The sequence below is a fragment of the Xyrauchen texanus genome, chromosome 36, assembly GCF_025860055.1.
Source record: "Xyrauchen texanus isolate HMW12.3.18 chromosome 36, RBS_HiC_50CHRs, whole genome shotgun sequence".
NCBI classification, from domain to species: Eukaryota; Metazoa; Chordata; class Actinopteri; order Cypriniformes; family Catostomidae; genus Xyrauchen; species Xyrauchen texanus.
The window spans coordinates 10,384,816-10,410,278 of NC_068311.1; the positions used below are offsets into that span (position 1 = coordinate 10,384,816).

A 25,463-nucleotide genomic window follows, 5' to 3' on the forward strand; every position below is an offset into this window, starting at 1 on the left:
AAACTCGGACAGCTGGGTCAGCATGGGTGATCACAGTCCTCCCACAGTCCTCCCACGGTCCTCCCATTCTCCAGCATTCTCGTTCTGCCCGGTAGAGTTTAAAGGAGCTTAAAGATCTGCACAATTCTAGGACCAACCCAGGGCTCATGCAGGAACTGTGCACTGCAACCGACCTTGCTCTATTGGCGATGAAAGTCATGGCATGCGCCCTGGGCTAGACGACGTCCACTTGGTGGTTCAAGAGTGAAACCTGTGGCTCAAGCTTGCGGAGATGCATGATGCCGAGAAGGTCCTCTTTCTCGATGCGCCCATCTCCAAAGGGGGGCTCATTGGCGACACTGTCGAGGACTTCACCCATCAGTTCTCGACGGTGAAGAAGCAGACGGATGCCATCCGGAGTGCCGCGTCCGGTCTGCCTCTTGCCAGGGTCGTCCTCCTTCGGTGTTGGCCCCGACTCCCCCACCATCAGAGCCCGCACACTGGCCTATAAGAAGAAGATCCTCCCGCAGGAAGGCTACACCACCTGTCCGTCAGCCAAGAACCCAGAACGAGCTTTGAAGCGGCCCGGCAACTCAGGGATGAGGTGACTGATTTTGACTGACCTGACCTAGGTGAGCGTACCGGCCCCACTCCCGCCCCCACTCCCGCCCCTGGGCAAGCAAAAACTGAGTATCCTTGCAACATCGCCGAGTGCCCTCTGCGCCCCGGCACCCAAATTGTCAATAAAAGAGCAGTTTCATCATTCCCTGGATCATTCGCCTATGCTCAACCCTCACGCTCACGATGGCCAGGTACTTCCGTATTTCACATGTTCGAGTGTTGTGAAAGTGTTTCCGGTCAACAAGTGGAATGCGAGTATCTTGCGTTCCCTTGTTCTCCGCCAAAAGCCGGCCAACATGCAAGTGCAGTGATTCTCTGGGCCACTCGCCCCTAGCCACCTTTGCGGGCTCACAGGCATGCCTCCCCCGGACGATCTTCCAGTTGGGGCATCTGCTGTGCCTCGCCGCGACCCACCCACCCCAAATGTGATAAAACCAATCATCACCCTGGTGCCGTTAGAACTTTCCAGCCTGTCACGATGGCTCATCAGGACGATCCTTCTCAACTACGCGATCCAGTTTGCCAAATGACTGCCCAGGTTCAGTGGTGTCCTCTCCATAACAGTGCGCCTCGGTCCATCGGGTGGAGAGCGATAGAGCCCATCCCCTTAGCAGAGTCACACAAGGGCTTTTACGGCCCTTATTTTATCGTGCCCAAGTCAGTACAACTTCCGGATTGGTAGCGGCCATCGACCTGAAGGACGCATACTTTCACTTATTGAGCCTTCCGCGACACAGAGCCTTTCTTCGGTTTGTCTTTACCAAAGTTGCAGAGGCTCCCTTGACCCCGCTAAGGGAGAAGGGCATTTGCATCCTCAAATATCTCGATGACTGGCTGATCCTAGCTCACTTGTGTGATCTATTGTGTGCACACAGGGGCCTTGTGCTTCAGCACCTCCACCGACTGGGGCTTCAGGTCAACTGAGAAAAGAGCAAGCTCTCCCCTGCGCAGAGCATCTCTTTTCTTGATATGGAGTTGGACTCCGACTTATGAACGAGCGTTCACAGACGTTACTGGCCTGCCTGAAAACCTTCAGGCAGAAGGTATACCTGCAGAAGGATCACCACATCTGGTGCGTGGTGAGTTGTGCACGGATGCCATGGAGAGTACCGCGAAGCCTCCACGTTAATGCTCTCAACAAGCCACGTGATAAGATGTGCAGATTGACTGTCTCAGACAAGGAGGCAACTGAGTTTCATCCTCCACCACCTGGATTGAGGAGAGTTACTACGCCACCACGAGGACCTAGAGCGCATTGGGAATTGGACATTCCAAATTGGGGAGAAAAGGGGAAAAAACTAAAACAAAAAAACCCCACTGGTTTTCTGCTTTTTTATACAGTACTATCTTGTTTCAAATCACTGATAATAACTTCTAAATAAATGTAAATGCTATAAATAATAAACAAAGATCTTAATGGTAGTTCCATCTTGTAAAATTCTAGCAGTGCAAATCTTAGAAATGGCCACTCTGGTAAGCTATTTATAGGCTGTTTTTAAGCAATCTTCCGATGACTGCTAGAATAGATTTTATCATCCGATACCAATTATTGCCCGATACATAGGTGCATCACTACCTCAAAGGTTACGTTTTTAATCTTACACTCCACACGTACACTTCAACAATAAAAGAAATACACATTTCACCTTTAAACAGTCTATGGAAAAGATTTGTATGTCATGTCATTATATGTCATTTGTATGGGATCAATTCCATGCCACATATATTTGCAAAAATATAAAGTATTGCAAAATAAAATAAAGTTTTGCAAAACAAAATAAGTATTGAGCAAACAAAAAAAAAAAAATTTAAAACAAAAATGAAGTATCACAAATGTAAAATAAAGTATCGAGAGAAAAAAAGAAAGTTTTGCAAACAAAAATAAAGAATTGCAAAATATAAATAAAATATAGCAAAAACCAAGATGTAATTAATTGCAAAAATCAATGACTGTTGTAAAATAATCTAAAGATCTTTTATCCTTTTTTATCTCTGCAACAGATTTTTAGGCAGCAATGATTTTGCCACACATCTTTTTCTTTGCAATGCCTACTAATTATTTTGCAATGCTCCTTTTAATCTGCATTTCCATCAGGTGTGAGCTCGTGATACCGTTTTGACTTTGCGCTTCACTTTTCTCTGCGTTTCACTTTATGGCACTGTTTTGACGTGGGGGTGGAGTCAGGGGATTGGGGCGTGTACAACGGGCTCAGTGATGCCTCTCTGGAAGTTACGTCATTAGCTTGAGACACGGATCAAACATCATGGCTGGGCACAGGCATGCAGGTGGATCTCAGGTATATAAAGTTGATTGTTTCCTTTTATTTAATTAGCATTAAATGTGCTTTAACAGCGTTTGCTTCAGATAAAGAAGTTAGAGATCAGTTAAAGCGGTGGATTTATTAGCCATACTCGCTAACATAGCCAGCATCTGCAGTTTTTTCTCTCTCAATTGATTGGACTATTGATTTATGTTTATTTTATAGATTATAATTGTCTATACCGTAGTATGTTGTCTTCTAACAAAATGTAAACTCCATATTTAGATGTAACATTATCACTGTTAAAGGAGACAATAAATAGATTACAAATAAAAAGTTAAACGATCGTAACAAACGTGCATGTGTTCTGTCTTTAAATATAAAGTTTTGAAATATAAAATGTTCACATCCCCTATATTCTTAACCCTGCGTTATACAGCTATGTGGCATGGGGGGGGCGTGGTCGTGTGTCAGTCTGCGGGAGAGAGAGAGAGCGGTAAGGCTTGTCACCCTAACACCTGTGTCTTGTTGTAGTGATACGGAGAAAGACATTTAAAGGGACGCCAAGTGTCGAGAGGATCCAGAAAGCTCCACAGACTGAGTGTGATATTGTTTTGTTTATTTATGTTTACATTTCTACGGCGGTGACCGTCGTATGTTCGTGAAAGAAATTAAAGTGCTGATTTCAAACCTGCTTCGCTGTCTTCTGACTCCTCCATTGCTCAACGAACCTGTTCACAAGCTACTTAAGTTCTTACAGTGCTCACAGTAAATGTACGTGTATCTAGGTCATCTCATGTAATGATTTGCCATGTCACATTTAGCAGAGAGAATGTCCAGATGTCGTGACGAATCTTATTAGTGTTCTGACTCAAAGCTTCGGTCATATTCAGGCAGCTCAGGGTCAGCAGCAACAACAACAACAGCTTTCTCCTGCTGTTTCTCTGCCTCGAGTAGAGCAGGATATAACCAGGTTATCAGCACCTACTCTTAAGAATCAATCTGTTAAATTTGTTTTGCTTTTGCACAATTAACATGATAAGTGATGTTCTTTTATTGTTTGTAGATCGTTTCCTGGGATGCTTATTTGTTACGATCGTTTAACTTTTTATTTGTAATCTATTTATTGTCTCCTTTAACAGTGATAATGTAACATCTATTTATATATTTTTAAATATGGAGTTTACATTTTTTTAGAAGACAACATACTATGGTATAGACAATTATAATCTATAAAATAAACATAAGAATCAATCATTAGTCCAATCAATTGAGAGAGAAAAAAACTGCAGATGCTGGCTATGTTAGCGAGTATGGCTAATAAATCCACCGCTTTAACTGATCTCTAACTTCTTTATCTGAAGCAAACGCTGTTAAAACACATTTAATGCTAATTAAATAAAAGGAAACAATCATTTTTTTTAAAAATTTTTTTTATTGAACACCAAAAACAGAACAAAAAACAGAATGTACATCTACAATGGCATTGGTAAGTACAGGTAAATGAGTATTAAGCAAGGCACATATCAGTTAAAATAAATAAATGAAATGTATAAAATAAAAAATACAAATACAGAGGGGTCTCTTTATTCCTCTTTTAAGAGCTCAAGGTCTCTTATTATTCCAGCCAATTTCTGGGCCTTTTTACTTTACATACATTCCAACGCTGGAAAGAAATTACAAATCAATTCTCTTTTAAATACAGAAAAATAAGGTTTCGTCTTCATACATTTGGACTTATGAATGAAAAATGTGCCCAGTATCAACATTACATTAATAAGAAATTCATTTCTTTTCTCGTCCAACAGCACTCCAAACATAACATGTTTCCTAGCAAAAGTGGGCAGTGAGTGAATCTTTGATTCCAACCAATAAGACATATTTTCCCAAAAAGTATTACGAGCAAAACGGTATCACGAGCTCACACGTGATGGAAATGCAGATTAAAAGGAGCATTGCAAAATAATTAGTAGGCATTGCAAAGAAAAAGATGTGTGGCAAAATCATTGCTGCCTAAAAATCTGTTGCAGAGATAAAAAAGGATAAAAGATCTTTAGATTATTTTACAACAGTCATTGATTTTTGCAATTAATTACATCTTGGTTTTTGCTATATTTTATTTATATTTTGCAATTCTTTATTTTTGTTTGCAAAACTTTCTTTTTTTCTCTCGATACTTTATTTTACATTTGTGATACTTAATTTTTGTTTTAAATTTTTTTTTTGTTTGCTCAATACTTTTTTTGTTTTGCAAAACTTTATTTTATTTTGCAATACTTTATATTTTTGCAAATATATGTGGCATGGAATTGATTCTATACATTTGTAATCCCTTTTTCATTATCATAATTGTATTTATTTTTTATATTACTTAGTAGTTGCAATGTAATTACATTTGTAAACAGGTCAGGCATCCTACCAGTGATTTTGTAGTGCACCACCCCACTGTCCCCAGAGTCTTGATCTGTAGCTCTGATGATGAAGAGATTAACAGGCTCTTGGTTCTCAGGCACCTCCAAGCTGTAGTATATTCTCCCAAAGACTGGTCTATTGTCATTCTCATCCAGCACAGTGACGCGCACTGTGGTCTTAGCAAAATTGGGTGGAGAACCACCATCTCTGGCAAAAACTGTTAATCAGACACAAGTTATAAACATTTGCCTGTGACATGACACTGGCAGCAATAAAAAACACTGCAATTATAAACCTAGCCATAGGAAAGCATGTCAGAACTATTGCTGAACAAATTCTCTGTTGCACATCAGTTGTTTTCTGTCTAAGGTAGTACCTGTCACAGTGTAAAACCCTTGGGCCTCCCTGTCCAAAGCTTTGGTCATTGTTATGACTCCTGTCACCGGATGGATGCTGAACTCATCTCCTACAATGCTTCCATATGTAACAATTCCATTTGTTCCTATGGAAAAAAACAAACACAGAAAATACACCCATTCAGATATCTATTCAGTTTCCAGGAATGCTAGCCCTGCACAGCATCTACTCCAAATTATCCCTTCTGTACAGAGACATCATATTAAAAGACTGTGTTTACTCTGTATTAGTGATGGGTATTCAACTCTAAAAGAGTCGATTCCTCGACCCAGACTTGTCCGAGAATCAGAGTTAACTCTGATACAGGAATCAATTTTTTTGTTGACAGGATATTGTGATTGGTTATTCAGAACGGCAGTTCTTTATTTTGAACCAATCACATCCTCTACAAACATCTGTTGGTTGGTAGGACACCACCTCATTCATCATGTGCGTTCGAGTGAGAGATAATGTGCGTGCATGCAAATGAGAGAGAGGGTGTGACAGATTTTAAAACTTTTGGAAGTCTGTGTAGTATTACATCGATGCAATGGACAGTGGTAGAAGTGGATTCTCACAGTTTGTCTAGTTTCTATATGACAAGGAACCAAGCCTGTTTCTTGTTATTTCACATGTGGATATGAGCAGAAACTTCTAAAGTTTGACATTGACATTGTTACTAGTCATTTTAAGGTAAATTTATGCAATGCCACTAATTTGAAAAGTCCTAAAAGTGCGCTGTTATAACAGCAGGAGTTTATGTCTTCACGTCACACATTTTAAAAACACTTAAGAGAAAATAAAACCATATTTAATGTGCGATTAAAGCAATATTTACTGGGTAATTAAACCTGCTGCTATTTAATCTGTTGTGGCCGAAACTGTTGAGTTTAAAAAGCTGCCGTTTTAAAATGTTCATGTTCCACAAAAAAGAAATTTCACGTACCATACTGTATGTTCCTTTTAAAAACAATGGTCCACATGAATATTTTATAAAATTGTATTACGTCTCCATAATATGCCTATTAATAGTTATTGAAGGGAATAGAGCAAGAAAATATGTGCGATTTGGTTTTCCATCGGCATGGAAGCCATCTAGACTAAAGTAAGCTTCTCCCATCCCACTAACGTTAGTGTTTACCGACTACATGATAGCTTTTTCCCCCAAGCAATCAGAATGTTGAACACTTGATCTATCAGGATCAATAATTAGCACTGCACTTTATTAATCTATAATCTCACACTGGACTGTCAACATATTCTCCTCAATATACTACTTCATATATATATATATATATATATATATATATATATATATATATATATATATATATTTCATATACTCCTTACTTATTGTATTGTATATTGTGTATTCTATATTGTGTGTATTGTATATAATTATTGTTGTGTAAGTATGTGTACATTTGATATGTAAATTGTGTTGTGTAAGTATGTTGTTTACTGTAATTGGTATATGTCTCGTCACTGTAATGACTGCTATGTTGCTCGGAACTGCACACAAGAATTTCACCTACTGTTGCACTTGTGTACATGGTAGTGTGACAATAAAGTGATTTGATTTTGATTTGATTTGTTTGGATTTGGGTAGGAGAAACTGACTAGCAGTTACAGAAAAAATTCAACTTTATCATGGAGTGCAATCAGACACAATAAGCAGTGGATTGAGTGAGCTATATACAAGAGAAAATTAAACTATGATTTTTTTATAATTCCGCTGATTTTCTGCTCGTGCCTAACAAGCAATTTTGAGGGGGGGAAATATGTCACTTGGGAAATCACTGCCCACTAATGGCCATCCTTGTTGACAGCCCTGAATTTTGAAACTATCCTGATAGTCAAAGAGTCGATAACATTGACTCCAACGGCTCGAAATCGAACTCCCCTACTCTGTATAATTGACTTTCTCACAAAATGGGTAAACAGAGTGGCGCACACTGTTTGTTTATTTGTTTGTAGTTATTTTTGCCGTCTAATCAGTTGGCCTTGCCCCTGGTGTTTGGATGGCAGTTTGCGTGCAAAAGGCGAGCAGTCTGGCAGAGTGTCAAATGTTTACCTCGCTAATTTTACATGGAAAGAAAGTTTATGATCCTTCTGTTTTATTTGCCCCTGAGTAAGTCCAGGAGAATGCCGCACTCCCCTTCCCCCTTCCAGTTTGGCTGGCAACAATTAAAACCACACGCTTTTATTTAAGATGGGTTTGGCTCTGACGTCCAGTGTTTTTTGGGAAACGTTAACCATAAACAAACATTCGTGTCACTTTTAATGGGGTTGATATGACCACTGTAAACCTCACATGGTGGAAAGGAGTTTTACTCATGAGACTCAATGTGTGTGTTCTAGGGCTCTATGTACAAAATTACATATTTTCGAAATCAATTATTGGTGGGTTGCCTGAATTACTAATTTTCTTATGGAAGTCCAGCATAATTAGGCTGCTTTTGGTTTCACTTGATCTGAATTGGATGCATTTTTTAGGAGTGTTTACAAAAGACACGTTCTTGCATTCAAAAACAACTACGATGGAGTGCAATGGAATGAATAAGAATGAAGAGATCTCAATGCATGTTCAATGCCCATGGAAGGACACTGAAAAAACAGTATGAGATGCAACACAATAGCCAAAGACATCCAACTGAATGTGTATGACTGTTGCAGCAGTGCATTAAAAGGGATGAATTTAAAGAGTGTTTTCTGGGAGGGTAATAGCTAAAGCACAGCATTCTAATTCAAGCAACACATCTAAAATATCCAAAATAAAAAGTGTTCATATTCAGGACAATTAAAATACAGGCAGTACAGTTTACAGTATATCAGCTAAATGTAAATACATACAACTATAAGAGCGTCACCTACAGTGAAACAGATAATTACAGTATTGTGAAAAGTTTTGTGAAAAAAGTTGATAGTGAGGATGCTTTAAAAAATAATGCCATGAAAACTTTGTATTTATCAATCAGCTTCATACAAAGTGCAGCAAACATAAAAAAAAAAGAAGAAATCAATATTTGGTGTGACCACCCTATGCCTTTAAAACAAATTCTCATAGGACCACTCGTGCACAGTTTTTCAAGGTTGTTTGGCAAATAGGTTGTTCCAAACATCTTGGAGAGTTTGCACAGTTCTTCTATGTATTTAGGCAGTCTCAATTGCTTCTGTCTCTTCTTGTTATCCCAGACTGACTCAATGAGATCTAGTTGAGATCTAGTCTCTGTGGGAGCCATGCCTGTTGCAGGCTCCTTGATCTACTTCTATTTGCAAAAGGAATGTTTGGAAATCTAAAATTGATATTTCCTATTGACACAGTAAAGCAGAAGATATTTAATGACCATCTTAAGACTTTTGCACAGCACTGAATATGTTGAGGAGTATATTTTACCTTGATCCAAGTCAGAAGCTGAAACCACCAGCACAGTGGTTCCTGCAGGCTGATTCTCTGCAATAAAAGCTTCATATTCACTTTCCTCGAAGTATGGTGCCTCATCATTAACGTCAATCACCTGAATTGACAGCAACTGGGTGCTAGAGTGCTGTTGTACACCGTGGTCCTCTGCTACTATGGTCAGGTTGTACAGGTCTTGCTCTTCGCGGTCAATTGATCTAAGAATAGACAGAGACCCTGCAGTGGGAAATATGGAAAAATATGTGAGATAACTTATATATATTAAATGCCTGTTTAAGAAGTAGTTGTTCTGCACTGCATTTAAACAACTTATTTTTAAGTAGTCCTTGAGTAGTCCTTGCCGGGGGGGTGTTGCTATGCATTTGCCAAGGTGGGCAGATGTTGAGCACATGTGAAACCAGCAAAAAATTATTGCCAAGCAGCATCTTAATACTTCATACTTAGCACTTAATACTCTGGGAGAGTGAAGTTAAAAAGAAACTTGCCCATTGTGAATATTCAGAGAAGCATATTATGAAGCACTGCCAACATAGAGGTTTTTTGCCATAGGAAGTCCATCATGCAAACATTCACTATTGCGCTGATTCCCATTAAGATGACTGTATTTTGCCTGCAGAATTTCGCAGTGCGAAAGTAAAGGTGACTGCCTTAAAAGCACACTTCTCCACAACAAGCCGCACAATTAGAGGTATCATTCCATAGCACAAACATAGCAAACATAATTGTGCTAGTGATGTAATAATGATGCTTGCCTTAGCAAGCCCCACTAATAACAAAGCAATGATGTCAATTGTTAAAGAACGCCAAAATAAACCCTCTTGCATTTAACCCAAGCCTCATTCACATGCTCACATCACAAAGATTGATGTACAGCACATTTTGGAGCACACTGTGATCTTGCATAAGATTTACAAAGTAACACTCCCAGCACAGAGTGAGTTGACGCCTTTCTGCTGTGTTTAAAATGAGCGGTAGTCATGCGGCGTATGTAAATAATATGACAGCAGATTACGGAGAATTTTTTTTTTCCCATGCAGAGCCCTCCCTCCCTACCTGAATGCTGGCTGAGCCACTGTAATAGCCCAACTATCTGGCAACAGTTTATTAGTTTTTTCCACAGCAAACAGAGAGCATAAACAAGCACTCTAGACACGCAACAGCCCTGCCTGTCGTGCCCTGCTCAAATTTGGGGGTGCCAGAGCCCCTGTCATTAGCCTACCACAAGCAAGCGGTGCTCCTATTGATCCAATCTCAATTTCATGCCTTTAAAAGACCAGACGCAATTATTCAAAGCAGGCTGCAAAGGCATGATGGGAACTGGGATATTAAAGGGTGTTTTCACTCTGTTTCAGCTTATTTTTCCCTCTCATAGCCTATTGGTTGTAGCCCATCTGCCTCAAGGTTCGACATGTTGTGGATTCTTAGATGCTATTTTGCTCACTACAATTGTACAGAGTAGTTATCTGCGTTACCGTAGCCTTTCTGTCAGCTCAAACCTGTCTGGCCATTTTCTGTTGACCTCTCTTATCACCAAGGCTTTTCTGTCCGCAGAACTGCCACTCACTGGATGTTTTTTGTTTTTGGCACCATTCTCAGTAAAGCTAGAGACTGTTATGTGTGAAAATCCCAGGAGATCAGCAGTTACAGAAATACTTAAACAATCCCGTCTTACAACAAAAATCATGCCATTGTTGAAATCACTGAGATGCATTTTTTCCCCATTCTGATGGTTAATGTGAACATTAATTGAAGCTCCTGTCCCACACTTGCATGATTGTACTCATTGCACTGCTGCCACACGATTGGCTGATTAAGTAATCGCATATATAAGTAGGTGTACAGGTGTACCAGTACACCTACTTATGTGTGGTCAGTGAGTGTATATCAATACTTATTACACATTGGATTGCTTTATATTAAGAAAACATTATACATTTTACTGCATCTGCAAACTGGTTTACCTGTATCAGGGTTGAGGCTGAACTTCCCCCCTGTGTTTCCACTCTGGATATGGTACGAAACTCGCCCATTCTCACCCTGGTCTGCATCTATAGCCATAACGTAGACCACGACAAATCCCAGAGGTTGGTCTTCCATCACACTCACTACAGATGGTGAGATTAAGACAGGTTTGTTGTCATTCACATCAGTAACAAAGATGCGAGCAGTGACTGTTCCATGCTGTCGTTGACTGACATCGGGGGCTGAATCAGTCGCCTGAACCACCAAGAGAAAGGAAGATATACTTTCATGGTCTAACATCTTTCCCAAAGACAGTCTGCCTGTTGTAGGATCCAGAAACAGAAGGTCTGGGCTCTTTGGCCACTGTTGCAGGATGGAATAGTGAACTTTGCTGTTGGGTCCACTTCCATCTTTATCATGGGCCTGGAAGGTGTAGATAGTGGACCCGGGCTCCATGTTCTCAGGTACGACTATGGTTATTGGGTCTTCAGGAAACTGGGGAGCATGATCGTTGCTGTCCTGGACATCAATTACCAATGTAACAAAATTAATTTTAGGCAGGGGCATGGAAAGGTCATCCACTTCAACCTGAAGTGTGTATCGAGGAGCTTTTTCAAAGTCAAGCTCCCGGGCCAGGTAAATATCACCTGTCTGACGTTCTACCACAAAGGTCCCATCACGGTCTGTTCCTCCCACCACAGAATACGTGATGAGGCCAGCATCAGGAAGGGTCTGAGAATCGTGTGATCGCACAGATCCAACAATAGAGCCAGGTTTAGCACCCTCAACAGAATTCAAAGTTAACATTTGGAAGTTAGAGGTGGATGACCCCTTGCTTGAACTGAGAATCTGCAAAGAAAGATAAATTGGTTGCTTACAATACAAGGAGCTAAAATAAAAAACACAAGGTAAAATGCCTTTTCATTAGTGGTGCTGCAGCGTTCTCTCATTACTCTATGCCACATCATAAACACTATTTTTTTTATATTATAAATATAAATTCAGCAGAACTGAACTTGCAGTACCACACTATTAATATTTGCTCCACTTATGTGTTCTTTGTGAAACAAGCCATATGTTGCAGCGCTAAGTATTGTATGTACTGCTTGCAAAAGTGGTGTGAAACAAGCCCAACGCTTAATGTTTGATAAGTTAATTTGATAAAAGAAATTGAGTTAATGAACTTTTTATTTATCATTCAAAGGTTTAAAAAAAACAGAACTTAACAGAGTCCCTATGATTAATGCTTTCGAACAGAAGCACATTTTTCTTTTCTTTTTTACTGGGAATGTATAACAAAACTTTTTTGTGACTTTTGTAAGCTCAAACAACAAGCTGGCTAGCATTAATCAGAATGAATTTTATGGATCTAAGACTGCCAGGAAAAATAATACTGAATTAAAATAAACATAATCAGAATAGGAAACTGTTAGAACATTCAAATTTTGCCAAGGAGCATATTCTTTTAAAAAGTGCACATTTGACAGAGTTGTAGGCTACTCAATAAGACTTCAAAGCAAAAGCACCTCACTTCCTAATATGGAAGCATGCACAGTTTTGTTTTCATAGATGAGACATTGTTTTGACAGTTATGAGAGACGGTGTGTGTGTGAGAGTGTACCAGAGTCAGAGAAAGAGAGAGGGATACAGACAGAAAGACAAAGAAATGGACAAGCAGCTGGCAAATAGACAATCGAATGGCAGAAAAATAGTAACCAGATTAGTCAGCGTGGCAGGGCGGAGTGCGGGGCCGGGTCGTGATCCTACACACCCGGTCCCGTATTAGGCTAATCAAGCCTCCCGAGAGGGATAAAGGTCGACTGCAGAGGATCGTGCGGGAGAGAGAGATAGTTTACGGACATGTTCGTCATATGTGTGAGTTTGTCTTCTGTTTTAGTTTATTATTAAACTATTATTTATGTTGAAAAGCCGGTTCTCGCCTCCTCCTTTCCATTGATCCCATTACACTGGTGCCGAAATCCGGGAAGGAGGAGGGATACGCCGTAGTAGAGTTCTCGCCACTACCTTCCACCCCAATGGAGCAGCCGCGGCCATCTGCCGGGGGACGAGGAGCCCAGCCGCCTGGAAGAGGACGATGGCCGCCGACCGCGAGGGGAGAAGGGGCTCCTAACCGACATATCGGAGAACTGGCGAGTAAGAGTTATTTTTTTCATCTCTCTCTCCTCTCTCACTGCTGCTCTGCGTTGGCCTTTTCCCTCTCTTTTAAATTTGACAGTGTTTTTTGGGGGGGTACTACACTGTTACAGGAAGTACCCCCCCAGTTTAATTATTTCTGTTTCCCTCCTCCTTGTCCCCTCCCTTGTCCAGGTAGACGGGGATGACCTGCCGGCAGACGGGGCTTAGGGCACGCCCTCCCCCAGGGAAGGGGGGGGGGGGATGTACGTCATGCTGGGGGCTCCCCAGCCTGAGAGAATGAGGGAGGAATGTAGCAGGGCGGAGGGCGGGGCCAGGTCGTGATCCTAACACCCGGTCCCGTATTACGCTAATCAAGCCTCCCAAGAGGGATAAAGGTCGACTGCAGAGGATTGTGCGGGAGAGAGAGATAGTTTACGGACATGTCCGTCATATGTGTGTGTTTGTCTTCTGTTTTAGTTTATTATTAAACTATTATTTATGTTGAAAAGTCGGTTCTCGCCTCCTCCTTTCCATTGATCACGTTACAGTCAGATTTGTGAACGAATCATTCAGACCAGTTTTGTGAATCTGACTAACCTGAAAAGATCCAACTCAAAAAATTATTCAACCACAAAATTAGGCCTTTTTGTGTTCCACAGAAAAGAGTATGTCTAACAGATTTGAAACAACTTAGGGTGAAAGTGAAAGAATTTTCATTTTTGGGTAAACAATACCTTTAACATTCATCAAACAAAGAGTTGTGTATCTTACGTAAGTTGCTTTGCTTTAAATCTGCAAGAGTATTTTTCAAATTAAAGTGTGCATTGGCTCACAATACAGGTTCTTATGAATATCCCCTTAATTTTTTTTACCATGATTAAATCATCCTTATGCATCAGGATCATTAGTAAATTGGCAGTCATGAGATCTCTTGAGGCCAAATTCTCTAATGAAACATAATAGGATAGAGGAATAATTAATCCCACATTAGGCAGCAAATGACACATCAAGGTATGTTCCAACAAAAAATGAACATGAGCTCACTACTTTTCACACAGCTGCTTTTGGATCAATCCATTGATTTCTAGAAAGGCTGACATCAGAAAGTAAATGCTTAGATGATAGTTGACAAAACAGCTCTTTTATTCTAATTAGATGTCAGTTGTGAATTTTATTATTTAGCTTGGCTCAAAGAAAAAATATTAAATAGTTAGACAGCACAAATGTGTTTTCCAGCCATTCCTACATTGGAATTTACTACTGTTGCTGTCTGTAGTGTCTGTTTCCACACCACTTGACTCGTTTGAGAAATATTAATTTGATCGCTGGGGTATTTCGCAAGAAACTTTCTGTTCTTCAAAGGGCTACTGAACTGTATTACAAGTCAGAGACTTTGACATAAAATGGCAGAGAGCACAGCTGGCACTTATATCAGTGCAGCACTCCTACTTTGAATGTTTTACACCGTAATATCACGCTTAAAATGTTGCAGACAACAACGGCTAGAGGGAGGAAACTCTGGATGGAGGGAAAAAAATTCAAGGCTTAGACATTCATCTTTCTGAGCATCTAAAATGAACCAGCTGAGAGTGTTTTTCCCGGTATTGCTTGGGGAATGTTACAAAAGTTGGACTACGACAGATGAGTTGGCTATGGAAATTTGCAATGCAAGAATGTAAGCCTTGATTGGGCCAGCTAGATCAGTCTATATTTCCTCTGTATGATGCTTAACCTGAGAGCAGACGTAAACTGAACCGTTCTTTTGGAGAATAATTTACAAGTTCATATTTTCATATAATGGTATTAAATAAATCATTTTGTACCTTATGAAAAGGTGATGAGTAGAGAGCCATGTGGTGTAAGGTGTTAATTGTAACTTTTGATGAAGGCAATCTCCAAAATGGGCAATAACTCTCATGTTAACTACAAGTTTTGTAGTTTTATAGCCATAGCTCATCAATGCACAAGATACATTTTTAGAAACTTTGTCTGAAAACAAGCCAAGGTATTTTGCATAAGGCCTAAATCATAATCTATGAAAGTACGTAAAAGCAAATCTTTCTAGCTATGCAAATCCGATTTGATGTGCTGTTCCGTTCCGAAATGTATCAGTGTGCAATTAATAATGCACTTTTTATTAGCGTGCTCTTTTAAATCACACTGAGTGATTGGTAGAAAGGGAACGGCTATATGTCAGAGAAGACAGACAACGATACATACAGTACATATGATAGACAGACAGACAAGACAGACAGGCGCTTTGATCGATTATCCTGCTGTCGAATGACAGAAATTCCCAATTCATCTGCACTACGCTGTTTCATTTTGAGGTGACCAGGGAGCTCAGAGTTTTTAAACATTTATTTCTAGTGTAATTGGGTTGTTTCGGTTTTTGGGAGAGGTAACTGCATCTCTAACTAAGTTGACAAAAATGAAAACACCCTCGTGATTCAGGCGTTACCTTACATTAAAGGTCAATGTCAACATTATAATATTTATAATATTATATTATTAAAATACATAGACTCAGTTGTGATTCAGGGGATACCTTTTAAACGGTCAATGTCATAATAATATTCTAATATATTGCTATTAATGTGGATTTGACAACAGCAGCCATGATTCGAAGAATCGTTTGTGAGTCACTCTTAGGGATTTAGAAGTCTTCAGGACAACTTCTAAGCTGTTGGGTTAGGAGCTACTTTTAGGCTTCATGAATTACTCTTAGATGAAAATGTTAAAGTCCTAAACTTAGGAGAGACATGCCGCTAGTTTTTAAGAATTGCTCCTATATTTCCACGTTGGGAGCTACTTTTTGCCTTAAGTTTTTTTGTGAATATGGGCCGTGGTTTAATGGCACAAACATCTGAAGGTGACTCTATTGTCCCCTTGAGTACCAAGATTTGTTGCCACCAAAATAATGCAAGAGTCCACGTTAAGTTTGTTCAATGGGACCACACATTGGCAATGCATACTTTTAAAATGTAAAAAATGCTTCAGGCAGAAGAGAGAGAGTCCAGAGGGAATAATGGTGTTTTATCTGTAGAGGTTTTTGCACAGAGATGCCACAGATATGTAATCCATCCATCACCAAGTGGAGTAATTTTGCATGATTAAGACTTAACTGTACGTTATCTCAACTACCGTTTAAGAGTTCACTGATCCCATATGAATCCTAAAAGTAGAAGGAGACTGACCTGTATTCTCAGTGCTATGGTGGAGCTCTGAGGGGGTGAACCTCGATCGGAGGCCAGAATAGTGAAACTGTACTCAGGTCGCTCAGAGTGGCTCAAAGAAGAAGACGACCGAACCTCTCCAGTGTTTGGGTTAAGAGAAAAACGTTCTGCTCTGGGACCTTGGCACAAAGATAGAACAGGCAATGAAACCATGTTTGAATTGAAGTGAGAAAAAAACAAAACAGATTTTGATTCATAGATGTTTTTTGAATATTTCTTACCTGACATAGAGTAGAAAATGGTTCCATTTTCCCCCTCATCAGGATCTTTTGCATAAATGGTACCCAGTAGAAATCCAGAAGGCTGACCTTCCAGCATCTGCACAGAGTCAAAATCAGTGGGAAAGAGCTTAAACTCAACATAAACTTTTTAAATAATATGCGGTTCCATCACCTTTTTATATGATCTGTGTATATTTTTCTTATATGCAGAATGATAATGACTATAATAATGCTTACATACTCTATACTTATATGTAGCTAAGCTAAGATAAAATAGTCTATTTGTCTGGCTTCAAAAATCAGTTAACCAAGATCTTAAATCTTCAGTATTTGTTCATACAGCACGACAGTTTCTTATGAAATTTTGACATTCTGCCAGTTATGATGCAGTCTTTATGCTGGTGTCTGTGATTTATGAGGCTGATATTAGCTCTCAAACCTGCAGCAAGAGCTCTCTTCCTGCCTGATCGTGAGTGAAAGAGGGGGAATTATCATTGTCATCCAAAACTGTGATGAAAGCAGAGCCTGTAGCACTGCGTGAGGGGGTCCCGCCATCCTGAGCAACCACGATGAGCTGGTAGCTGGACTGAAGTTCACGGTCAAGAGAAATTCTTGTGCTTATCTCCCCTTTAAATGAATAAGACAGATTAAAAAGACAGATGGAGAGGGAGAGAATCAGACAAATGATTTCACTGCAGACAAAAAGAGATTTACAGTAAATATAAGTGGCAGAAAGCACAGATGGCACATCCTGACTACACCAAGAGGAACCAAGAGGAACCCCCTACAGGTAGGAAGATGCCAGCAGTCTGGAGAAAAGCGTGTGATGGCAAGTATGCTGAACAGCTTCAGACTAGGGATGGGTTATGATTTTTAAACAGTGGAGGTGAAACACTGTGAGCACACTTAAACCCTTTTTGAGAAGTTGTATTTCTAAGTTCAGTAAAACACCTCTGTTCCAGCCATTAAAGCACAGCTTTACTAACAAATTCAGCAACTTCAAAACATTTAATTGCATGTTCCGTTTATTAGCCTTTACATAAAGAATAGGTCTCAGTTTTTTTGTAAGGGCTACAGTAGCGTTGTTCAATAAAAGGTTATAGTCCTAGGTTCTAAGCTGACCTTGCAACTTGATGAAAAAATCATGGCTTGCATCTTCATCAAGTTTGGCCTGTTGGACTGTCTATCATATATGAAGCTCACCTGTGTGGGAGTTGATCTGGAAGTGGCGATCCAGATAGAGCAGATGGTAGCTAAGTCGTCCATTGAGACCGGCATCCCGATCGCTGGCAAAAACCCTACCGAATCCAGTCCCTGCAGGCAGATTCTCACGCACTGCTAGGAATGCTCTCTCCTGGGTAAACCGTGGGGAGTTGTCATTTTCATCCATCACTGACACGCGCACTGTGGCACTACCGGTCTTCTTCAACTGCCCATTGCCTGACGTGGCCAGCACTGTGAGCAGATATATCTCCTTGGCTTCTCTATCCAGGGTGCTCTTCACAAACAACCAGCCACTGTCAGAAACAATGCCAAACCCTGCAGCATCACCGTCTGGGTGTAGGTGGTAGGCTACTGTTGCGGAAGACGTGTAAGACACTCCAATGATGCTACCATCTCGGTTTAGAGCTCGCACTTGCAAGAAGCGGGTGTTCAGGGGTGTGCTCTCCTTCAGCTCTACGCGGTATGTGAGACTATCAAACACAGGACCTTGACTGTTCTCGGCTTGCACATGGACAACCAGGTTGAATATGGAACTCAGTTGAGGAGCTCCACTGTCTTTAGCAATAACCTTCAGGTCATAACGGGACATGATTTCGTATGACAAACTGCCAATCAGTCGGATATGACCGCTGTTGCGATCAATGCTGAAGGTTCTTTGAGTACCGCTGGTAATCAGGTCAAAACTCAGAAGACCGTTTGGTCCAGAGTCATAGTCTTCTGCTTGGACCTTGTACACCACTGTACCCATCCGGGTGTCTTCAGGTAGAATCAATGACTCGGAGAAAGACGGCAAGAAGACAGGCACATTATCGTTGACGTCGGCCACAGTAATGTGTACCCGAGTCTGGCCAAAGGCTGGTGGGTTACCGAAGTGTGCCTGAACCTCAAGATTCAAGCTGGGCTGGGCCTCATGGTCCAGAGGCAAGCTTGTTCTCAAAGCCCCAGTCTCAGAATCCACTGTAAAGTAGCCTGTTGGGTCACCAGAGCTAATGGTGTAGGAGATATCCTTTGAGACACCTGAGAACCAAAAGGCCAATGGCCAGAAATTCATCAGTTTACAATACAAGCTAAAACAAAGAATTCAAACCTGACATAAGTTATTCTTAAAACCAGAGTACCAGATATATCCAAATCAAATTGTTGAAAAACTAAGTGGTGAGACAGAATCTATGATTAATGTACATTCTAAATGAGGTGTGTTCAGTGGTTCTGTGCCTATTTGTACAAGTGGTGAACCATGGAGAAAAAAGCCAGATGATGCTTTTCAGCCCACTTGAACACAGTCTAGTGTGACTGATAAATGTGGGTTGGCATTGAAGTTAGGTTTGTATGTTTAAATGTGTTGAACATGGACATTGTGACCAATGAGTGGACTAAAAAACCTCTCCAATCAGTTCACCCACCGTTCTTAGTGCTGGCTCGGACAATGCCAACTTGTGTTCCACGCAAGGCATCTTCAGAGACCACAAAGAAATATTGAGCTTGCTCAAACACAGGGGGTGCGACCAGTCCCGCCACTATGCTGATGTTGACCCTGGCATTGACTGGAGCAGTAAGACCCCCAGCATCTTGAGCTGAGACCACCATCGCTATGACTGAGTTTGCCTTTCCATGTAGAGCACGTGACAGTGAAATCACTCCTGGGAGAACACACAAAACAAATATTTCTATAAGGTTGAGAGTATATATAAACACAAAAAGAAAAGCATAATAACCGTGTTGTCAAAAAAACATTATATTTGAATAATTGGATATTATGCTTGATTAGTAACAAACAGTAGAACTGAGTTGAGCTCCATAGGTTCATTTACTATGCTGCTTATAACTAGGTCCACACCAAATCTGCACATTTTCTTCACATTATAGAAGAAAATGTGCATAATATATATATATATCAAGCAAAGACCGGATTTTTTATGCAGGCCAAAATTCTTTCTGGAACTAATTATAAATAATAGGCTCCAATTAAGAATTCATGCTCTAACATATTCAAATGGTAAATATATGTATACATATGTTAAAAATGACTGCTGTAACACGTTCAAATGGTAAATATATACTGTACTTAATGCACATTTGGAGCTAACCTATTCTAGGCATTGCATTGCTCCAAATTATATGTACAATCACATAAACTCAAAATATTAAAATATCTACTTAACTGTACAAGCTATTAATAAACAAAAACCTGTCTACACTGTGATTAAATTATATCTGTTCTATTGGTCTCACCAGTATCTTTGTTGAGGGTGAAGAAAGGTGAGCTCCCTCCAGGCACTGTGCGGTATGTCACCCTGCCGTTCTCTCCTGTGTCTGGGTCTTGAGCAGTCACTCTCAGGACAGAGGTTCCTGGGGTGCTCTGCGTGCTTAGACTGACTGCATAGCTCAAAGGGTAGAATGCTGGGCAATTGTCATTTATGTCTATCAGGTCCACATGCACGTAGGCCACTGAACTCAGCCCTCCCTAGAAAAACACATGGGCCGTGTCCCAGATACATCAGTTCACACTAGCTCTAATGGCCATTAAAGATCTTTATAAAGAACATACATTAAAAAGAACCAACCATTTGAGCCTGTGTCACAAGTTCTCATTGAAATTAGACCTTATCCAAAATAAATCATAAACATCTTAAAAAAGAGAAACATGTCATATTGTCTAGAATAATTCCACTAGACAATATATCTTACAATTAATGTTTGTGTGTGAACCTTGAAACATGCTTTTAAAGACTTTCTTGAAGGCAAAGACAAAGAGGAGAGGACATGGTATGCATGGGATACAATTCTTGCTGCTAAACATCTTGTTTGCCTGGGGTCCCATATGGAGCAAATGGCATGTCAGAAGCAAGCTCCAACTTACGATCTCATGAAGGCTCAGCTGCCCCTGCATGTGTCTGCAGCAATTTCCTTTTATTGTCAACCAGTGCTTTTAAGTATTATTTAGAGTTTGTGGCAAACCATATTAAGCTGCTACTGAAGCATTAATATGCACCTAATTCCTTAACTGGGTTCCTACAAAAACCAAAGAATAAAAGACTCCACCTATTAATCACATACTGTATATTTTATAGTGTTATTGTCACAGTTGTATTGGTGAGGATCAATGGACACTCACCCCATCCACAGCTGTGATTGTGAAGTCGTAGCTGGCTGGACCTTGGTCTCGATCCAAGCCGGTGGTAGTGCAGAGCTGGCCATTGCCTTTGCCAATGCTGAACTGAGATGGGATAACGCTGCCTGGACCAGAGCCCAGAGAGTAGGAAATGGATCCAAAAGACCCACCATCTGCATCGGTGGCTGTCACCTGGAAGAGGACAGAAGACATTAGATTACACAACTGAAGTTTAGCCAAATGGCCCAAGAATGAGATTTTCAGTCTTTGTGACCATGGCCCAAGTCTAGGCATGGATGTTGTTCTTTGTTGTGATAATTAACCACAGATTGTCTGTGCACTAAATAGAAACAGTTATCCTATCAATGTCTTTTTTTAAGGGATAAAAAAGGAAATATATTCCCAATCCTGCTATAAACCAATGTACAGTGCTATTAAAACCTGTAACAGGGGAACCTGCCTCCAGTTAGTGCACTTAGTATACTCAACATTTATTTGGACAAAAAGCTACACTTATATTGATACTTTTGATACAAATAATTCAAATTTTTGGTTTGAAGACAATACTATCGCCTTCCTGAACACAAGAAAAGGGTTGTTCGGTAAGAATTGGAAGCAATGCTCGAGATGGGCGTAATAGAAGAGTCACACAGTGATTAGGCCAGCCTGCTGGTTCTGGTACCTATGAGTGACGGGACGGTCTAGTTCTGTGTAGACTATCGCAAAGTGAATACGGTGTCTAAATTTGAAACATACCCGATGCCTCAGATTGATGAGTTGCTCAATTTTATTAGACACTGGACTTAACAAAATGTAATTGGTAGATCCCGTTAACTCCAATCTCCCGATAAAAAACTGTTTTTTCCACATTGTTCGGCTTACACCAATTTGACTCTTCTGTTTGTTTTTTGCTTTAATAATAATAATAAATACATTATGAATAATAAAGCATTTTAGCATAAGGCGGCAACAAAACAAAATGTGAAAAAAATTAAGGGGTCTAAATACTTTCTGAATGCACTGTATATACACTGCTCAAAAATATTAAGGGAACTAGTAATCATCACAGTATAATACTAAGTCAATGAATCTTCAGGGATATCAATATGTCCAGTTAGGAAGCCTAAGTGATTGTGAATCTATGTCTATGTGAATGATTTTGCATGTGGTGGCCAAAGACAATTGCTCTCTCCTTATACTTCCTGACTGATTTTTCTATAGTTTTGCTTTTTGCTAGTGTTCTTGTCACTACTGGTAGAATAAGGCGGTACCTGCAGCCCATTTAGGTTGCACAGGTAGTACAGCTCCTCCCGGATGGCACATCCATACATGCTGTCGCAAGAAGGTTTACTGTGTCTCCCAAAACAGTCTTAAGAGCATGGAGGAGATACCAAGAAACAGGCCGTTACATAAGGAGAGCTGGACAGAGTCGTAGAAGGGCATCAACCCAGCAGCAGGACTGGCATCTGCTCCTTTGTGTGAGAAGGAACAGGAGGAGCACTGTCAGAGCCCAACAAAATGACATCCAGTGGGCTACTGGTGTGCATGTTTCTGACCAAACTGTCAGAAACAGACTCCATGAGAGTGGCATGAGGGCCCTAGGGAGGCCTGTGCTCAGAGCCCAGCACCATGCAGCTCGATTGGCATTCACCAGAGAACACCAGACTTGGCAGCTCTGCCATTGGTGCCCCATTCTCTTCAGATGAGAGCAGGTTCACACTGAGCACATGTGACAGACGTGAACAAGTCTGGAGACGCAGTGGTGAATGTTATGCTGCCTGCAACATCATCCAGCATGACCGGTTTGGCGGTGGGTCAGTGATGGTCTGGGGAGACATATCTTTGGAGGGTCGCACAAACATCCACAAGCTAGCCAATGGTAACCTGGCTGCTGTTAGGTACCGGGAAGAAATCCCTCAATCAGTTGGTGATTTTTGTGTCCATTGACCATTGTTATATCATTTTTTTCTCAACGAATTACACAATGTACAGTAAAGATTTAGATCTTAAATATATTTCGTTCATTGAGATCCAATGTGTGATTTAAGTGTTCCCTTAATTTAAAAAAAACTGTGATGGTAAATTTCCTACTTCAGTGAAAGTCATTAGAAAGTGCACGAGTAGTGCCACAGATTTTCTTTAGTAGACGCTTTGTATGCAGTTGTTGCAATATCTTATAAAGTCACCAGCCAACTGGTAAGTAACTCTTTATTTAATCTCCAAAGCCAATTTTTACTCGCATTTGGCACTTGGCAAGTGTTTTATTTAATTGAATTGGTCCGTGTATAGGGAAGATGACTATCTGAGTGAAAATAGAATGCCATTCCCTGCAAATACGGAAAAAGAGATTGCTTTTGTATCTCTTACTCTGCTTCTAATTCATAAAACAAGAGGAAAAAGTATTTGTACAGATGACATTTACCAACAACTATGACAACATTACACCTTGGGTAAAAGGTGTCTGGAGAGGATGAATGCTGCAAACACACCATAATGATGCTCAAGCTTGAGATCAGACCCTGGCAAAGGCCATGGAGCCTTTAGAAAAATAATCATTTTCAAGACAAGAACTCCCAGTTCACATTGCAAAGATGTTCCACCTTTTCACCATCCAGGTACAGAAGCCAACCCTGAAATTTTACAACTAAGTAGGGGGTGGGCATGCTAATCATAAACACAGCACTACGCATCTTTATTCTCCTCACGCTAGCGTGACAGAAGTTGGACGACTGAGCACTGAAAAGTTACAGCTTGAGGTAGCAAACCGTGGAGAGAATTAACAGGAGGTTTGATCAAGGATCTGCTTCATGGACAAAGCCATTTTCCATAAAGACCTGGCTTGAGCAAAGAAAGCAGGGAAATGTCTGTGGGTCTCAATATAGTTCAGCTGAAGAGTTCCAAACCAGCACTCTAAGACAAATATTTCCTCATGGTTACTGCGCTGTTCATAGGAGCTATTGAATGTAAGATGTACGAGAGAAGGGATCATTTAGGTCACAATAAGAAATTGTGTATATAAGCCATCTTTAAAACATTTTTCATGCTGACTACAAACACAGTACATGTTTAGAAATGGACAACTAGAAAAATGAGCCAAATGGTATTAAGCACCTAAATGCTTCAAAAGTAAAAGACTGAAACCAGAAGTGGGATTGAGTTTCTTTTTCCATCCCCCCAACAAGAAAAGATTTAAATGTAGTGGCTTCTAGAAAACGGGGAGAAACCCAAGCTCATAATTTTTGGAGTGTGTTTGAATATGTGGTAAGATGGCAGTAATCATGTTGACTGATTGAATGATTGTCTTTTCAGAAGTTTGTGGGACTTGAACACACATAAACAGAAGCTGAGGTATTTGTGTATGTACTTTTTAAGAAGTAGCTTGCCTTGCCAGTACAATAACAGTTCATAAGAAGTTTTAGTGGGATTGCAATCTTGACTGGACCATAAGTGGGTCAAAGTGTGATCCCACTGCAGTCAATCTGCTTTCTCTAAATCTCAGCTCAATCCTCTGTGCTTTACCTCACCGTAACTCATGGAGACACGAAGACTCTGACACGCCAAGAGTGCATACAAAACATGAGCCTGGTGACCTAAAAAAAACAGCCCTGAACTTCACTTGCTCTGAAAGTCAACTTAACTGGAGGATAAAAAAAGCATGAAAAGCATAGCACATTTATTCATTAAATCACAGCTTTTAGTTTAGGCCCTGCAGTCCAGATAGTCTCTACTTGAGGGGAAGTATGCCATTTTTGTGCCACCACCATCACCAAATGGAACAGAATGCAAAGGCCTGGTTCTGGAAATAAAATCCCATTTATTTTCTCCATAGGTAAATACATTTTTAACTAGGGATGCACCAGTAATATATTTTTCTGTCCTGATTCGATTCCGATACATGAACTCTCAGTATCAGCCGATACCGATCCGATACCAGTGTTGTTTTTATTAATTTTATAATATCTATACCTGTCTAAAACTGACTGAGGTACTTTTGTATATGTAAACACATTATATAATTACTAGTTTACAGGATAATGAAGCAGCAACATTAACAATAATTATAGTTAAAGTCTTCTGTAGAAAAGAAGCCAGTCTTTACAGTTTTCTTCAACTTGTTTCTAGACTTGAAGTCAGACCTCTGTTATGTTCACTCTATCTTCAAATCACACAGTAATGTTTTGGAACCCAGTCAAATTAAATATTCTTGTAATAATAATAATGAATATATATTAGAATTGTATTATACAACTTTTACACCCTTGGCCTTTTATTTTTGCAGAACACTCCAGAAAGAGTGTGCCTGCAAAAGTATGGTTCCCACTATTCAAATCACAATTTTCCAAGACATTTTATTTGCCCAACATGTGTAATTTTTAGGCAAAAACACACAAGGTCATGATGCATACTGTGGATATTGAATGGTTATTTTTTCTGAATTCATTACGCACATTTTGAAGTGTGCAGCACATGCAGATTATAGAT

At 40.2% G+C, this 25,463-nt stretch overlaps 1 protein-coding gene across 1 annotated transcript in view; it reads right to left on the reverse strand.

Annotated features, from left to right (window-relative positions):
* Nucleotides 1–25,463, reverse strand: part of dchs1a (dachsous cadherin-related 1a) — a 135,788-nt gene that overhangs the window by 15,616 nt on the left and 94,709 nt on the right. Inside the window, exons 3-13 of the mRNA XM_052106577.1 lie at nt 20,985–21,173; nt 20,102–20,333; nt 19,273–19,509; nt 17,849–18,886; nt 17,085–17,272; nt 16,646–16,742; nt 16,386–16,543; nt 11,052–11,901; nt 9,067–9,306; nt 5,650–5,775; nt 5,281–5,490 (exon numbers count right to left, since the gene is read on the reverse strand). Coding sequence (XP_051962537.1) covers nt 5,281–5,490; nt 5,650–5,775; nt 9,067–9,306; nt 11,052–11,901; nt 16,386–16,543; nt 16,646–16,742; nt 17,085–17,272; nt 17,849–18,886; nt 19,273–19,509; nt 20,102–20,333; nt 20,985–21,173 — 3,565 coding nt within the window. The remainder of the gene's footprint in view (nt 1–5,280; nt 5,491–5,649; nt 5,776–9,066; nt 9,307–11,051; nt 11,902–16,385; nt 16,544–16,645; nt 16,743–17,084; nt 17,273–17,848; nt 18,887–19,272; nt 19,510–20,101; nt 20,334–20,984; nt 21,174–25,463) is intronic.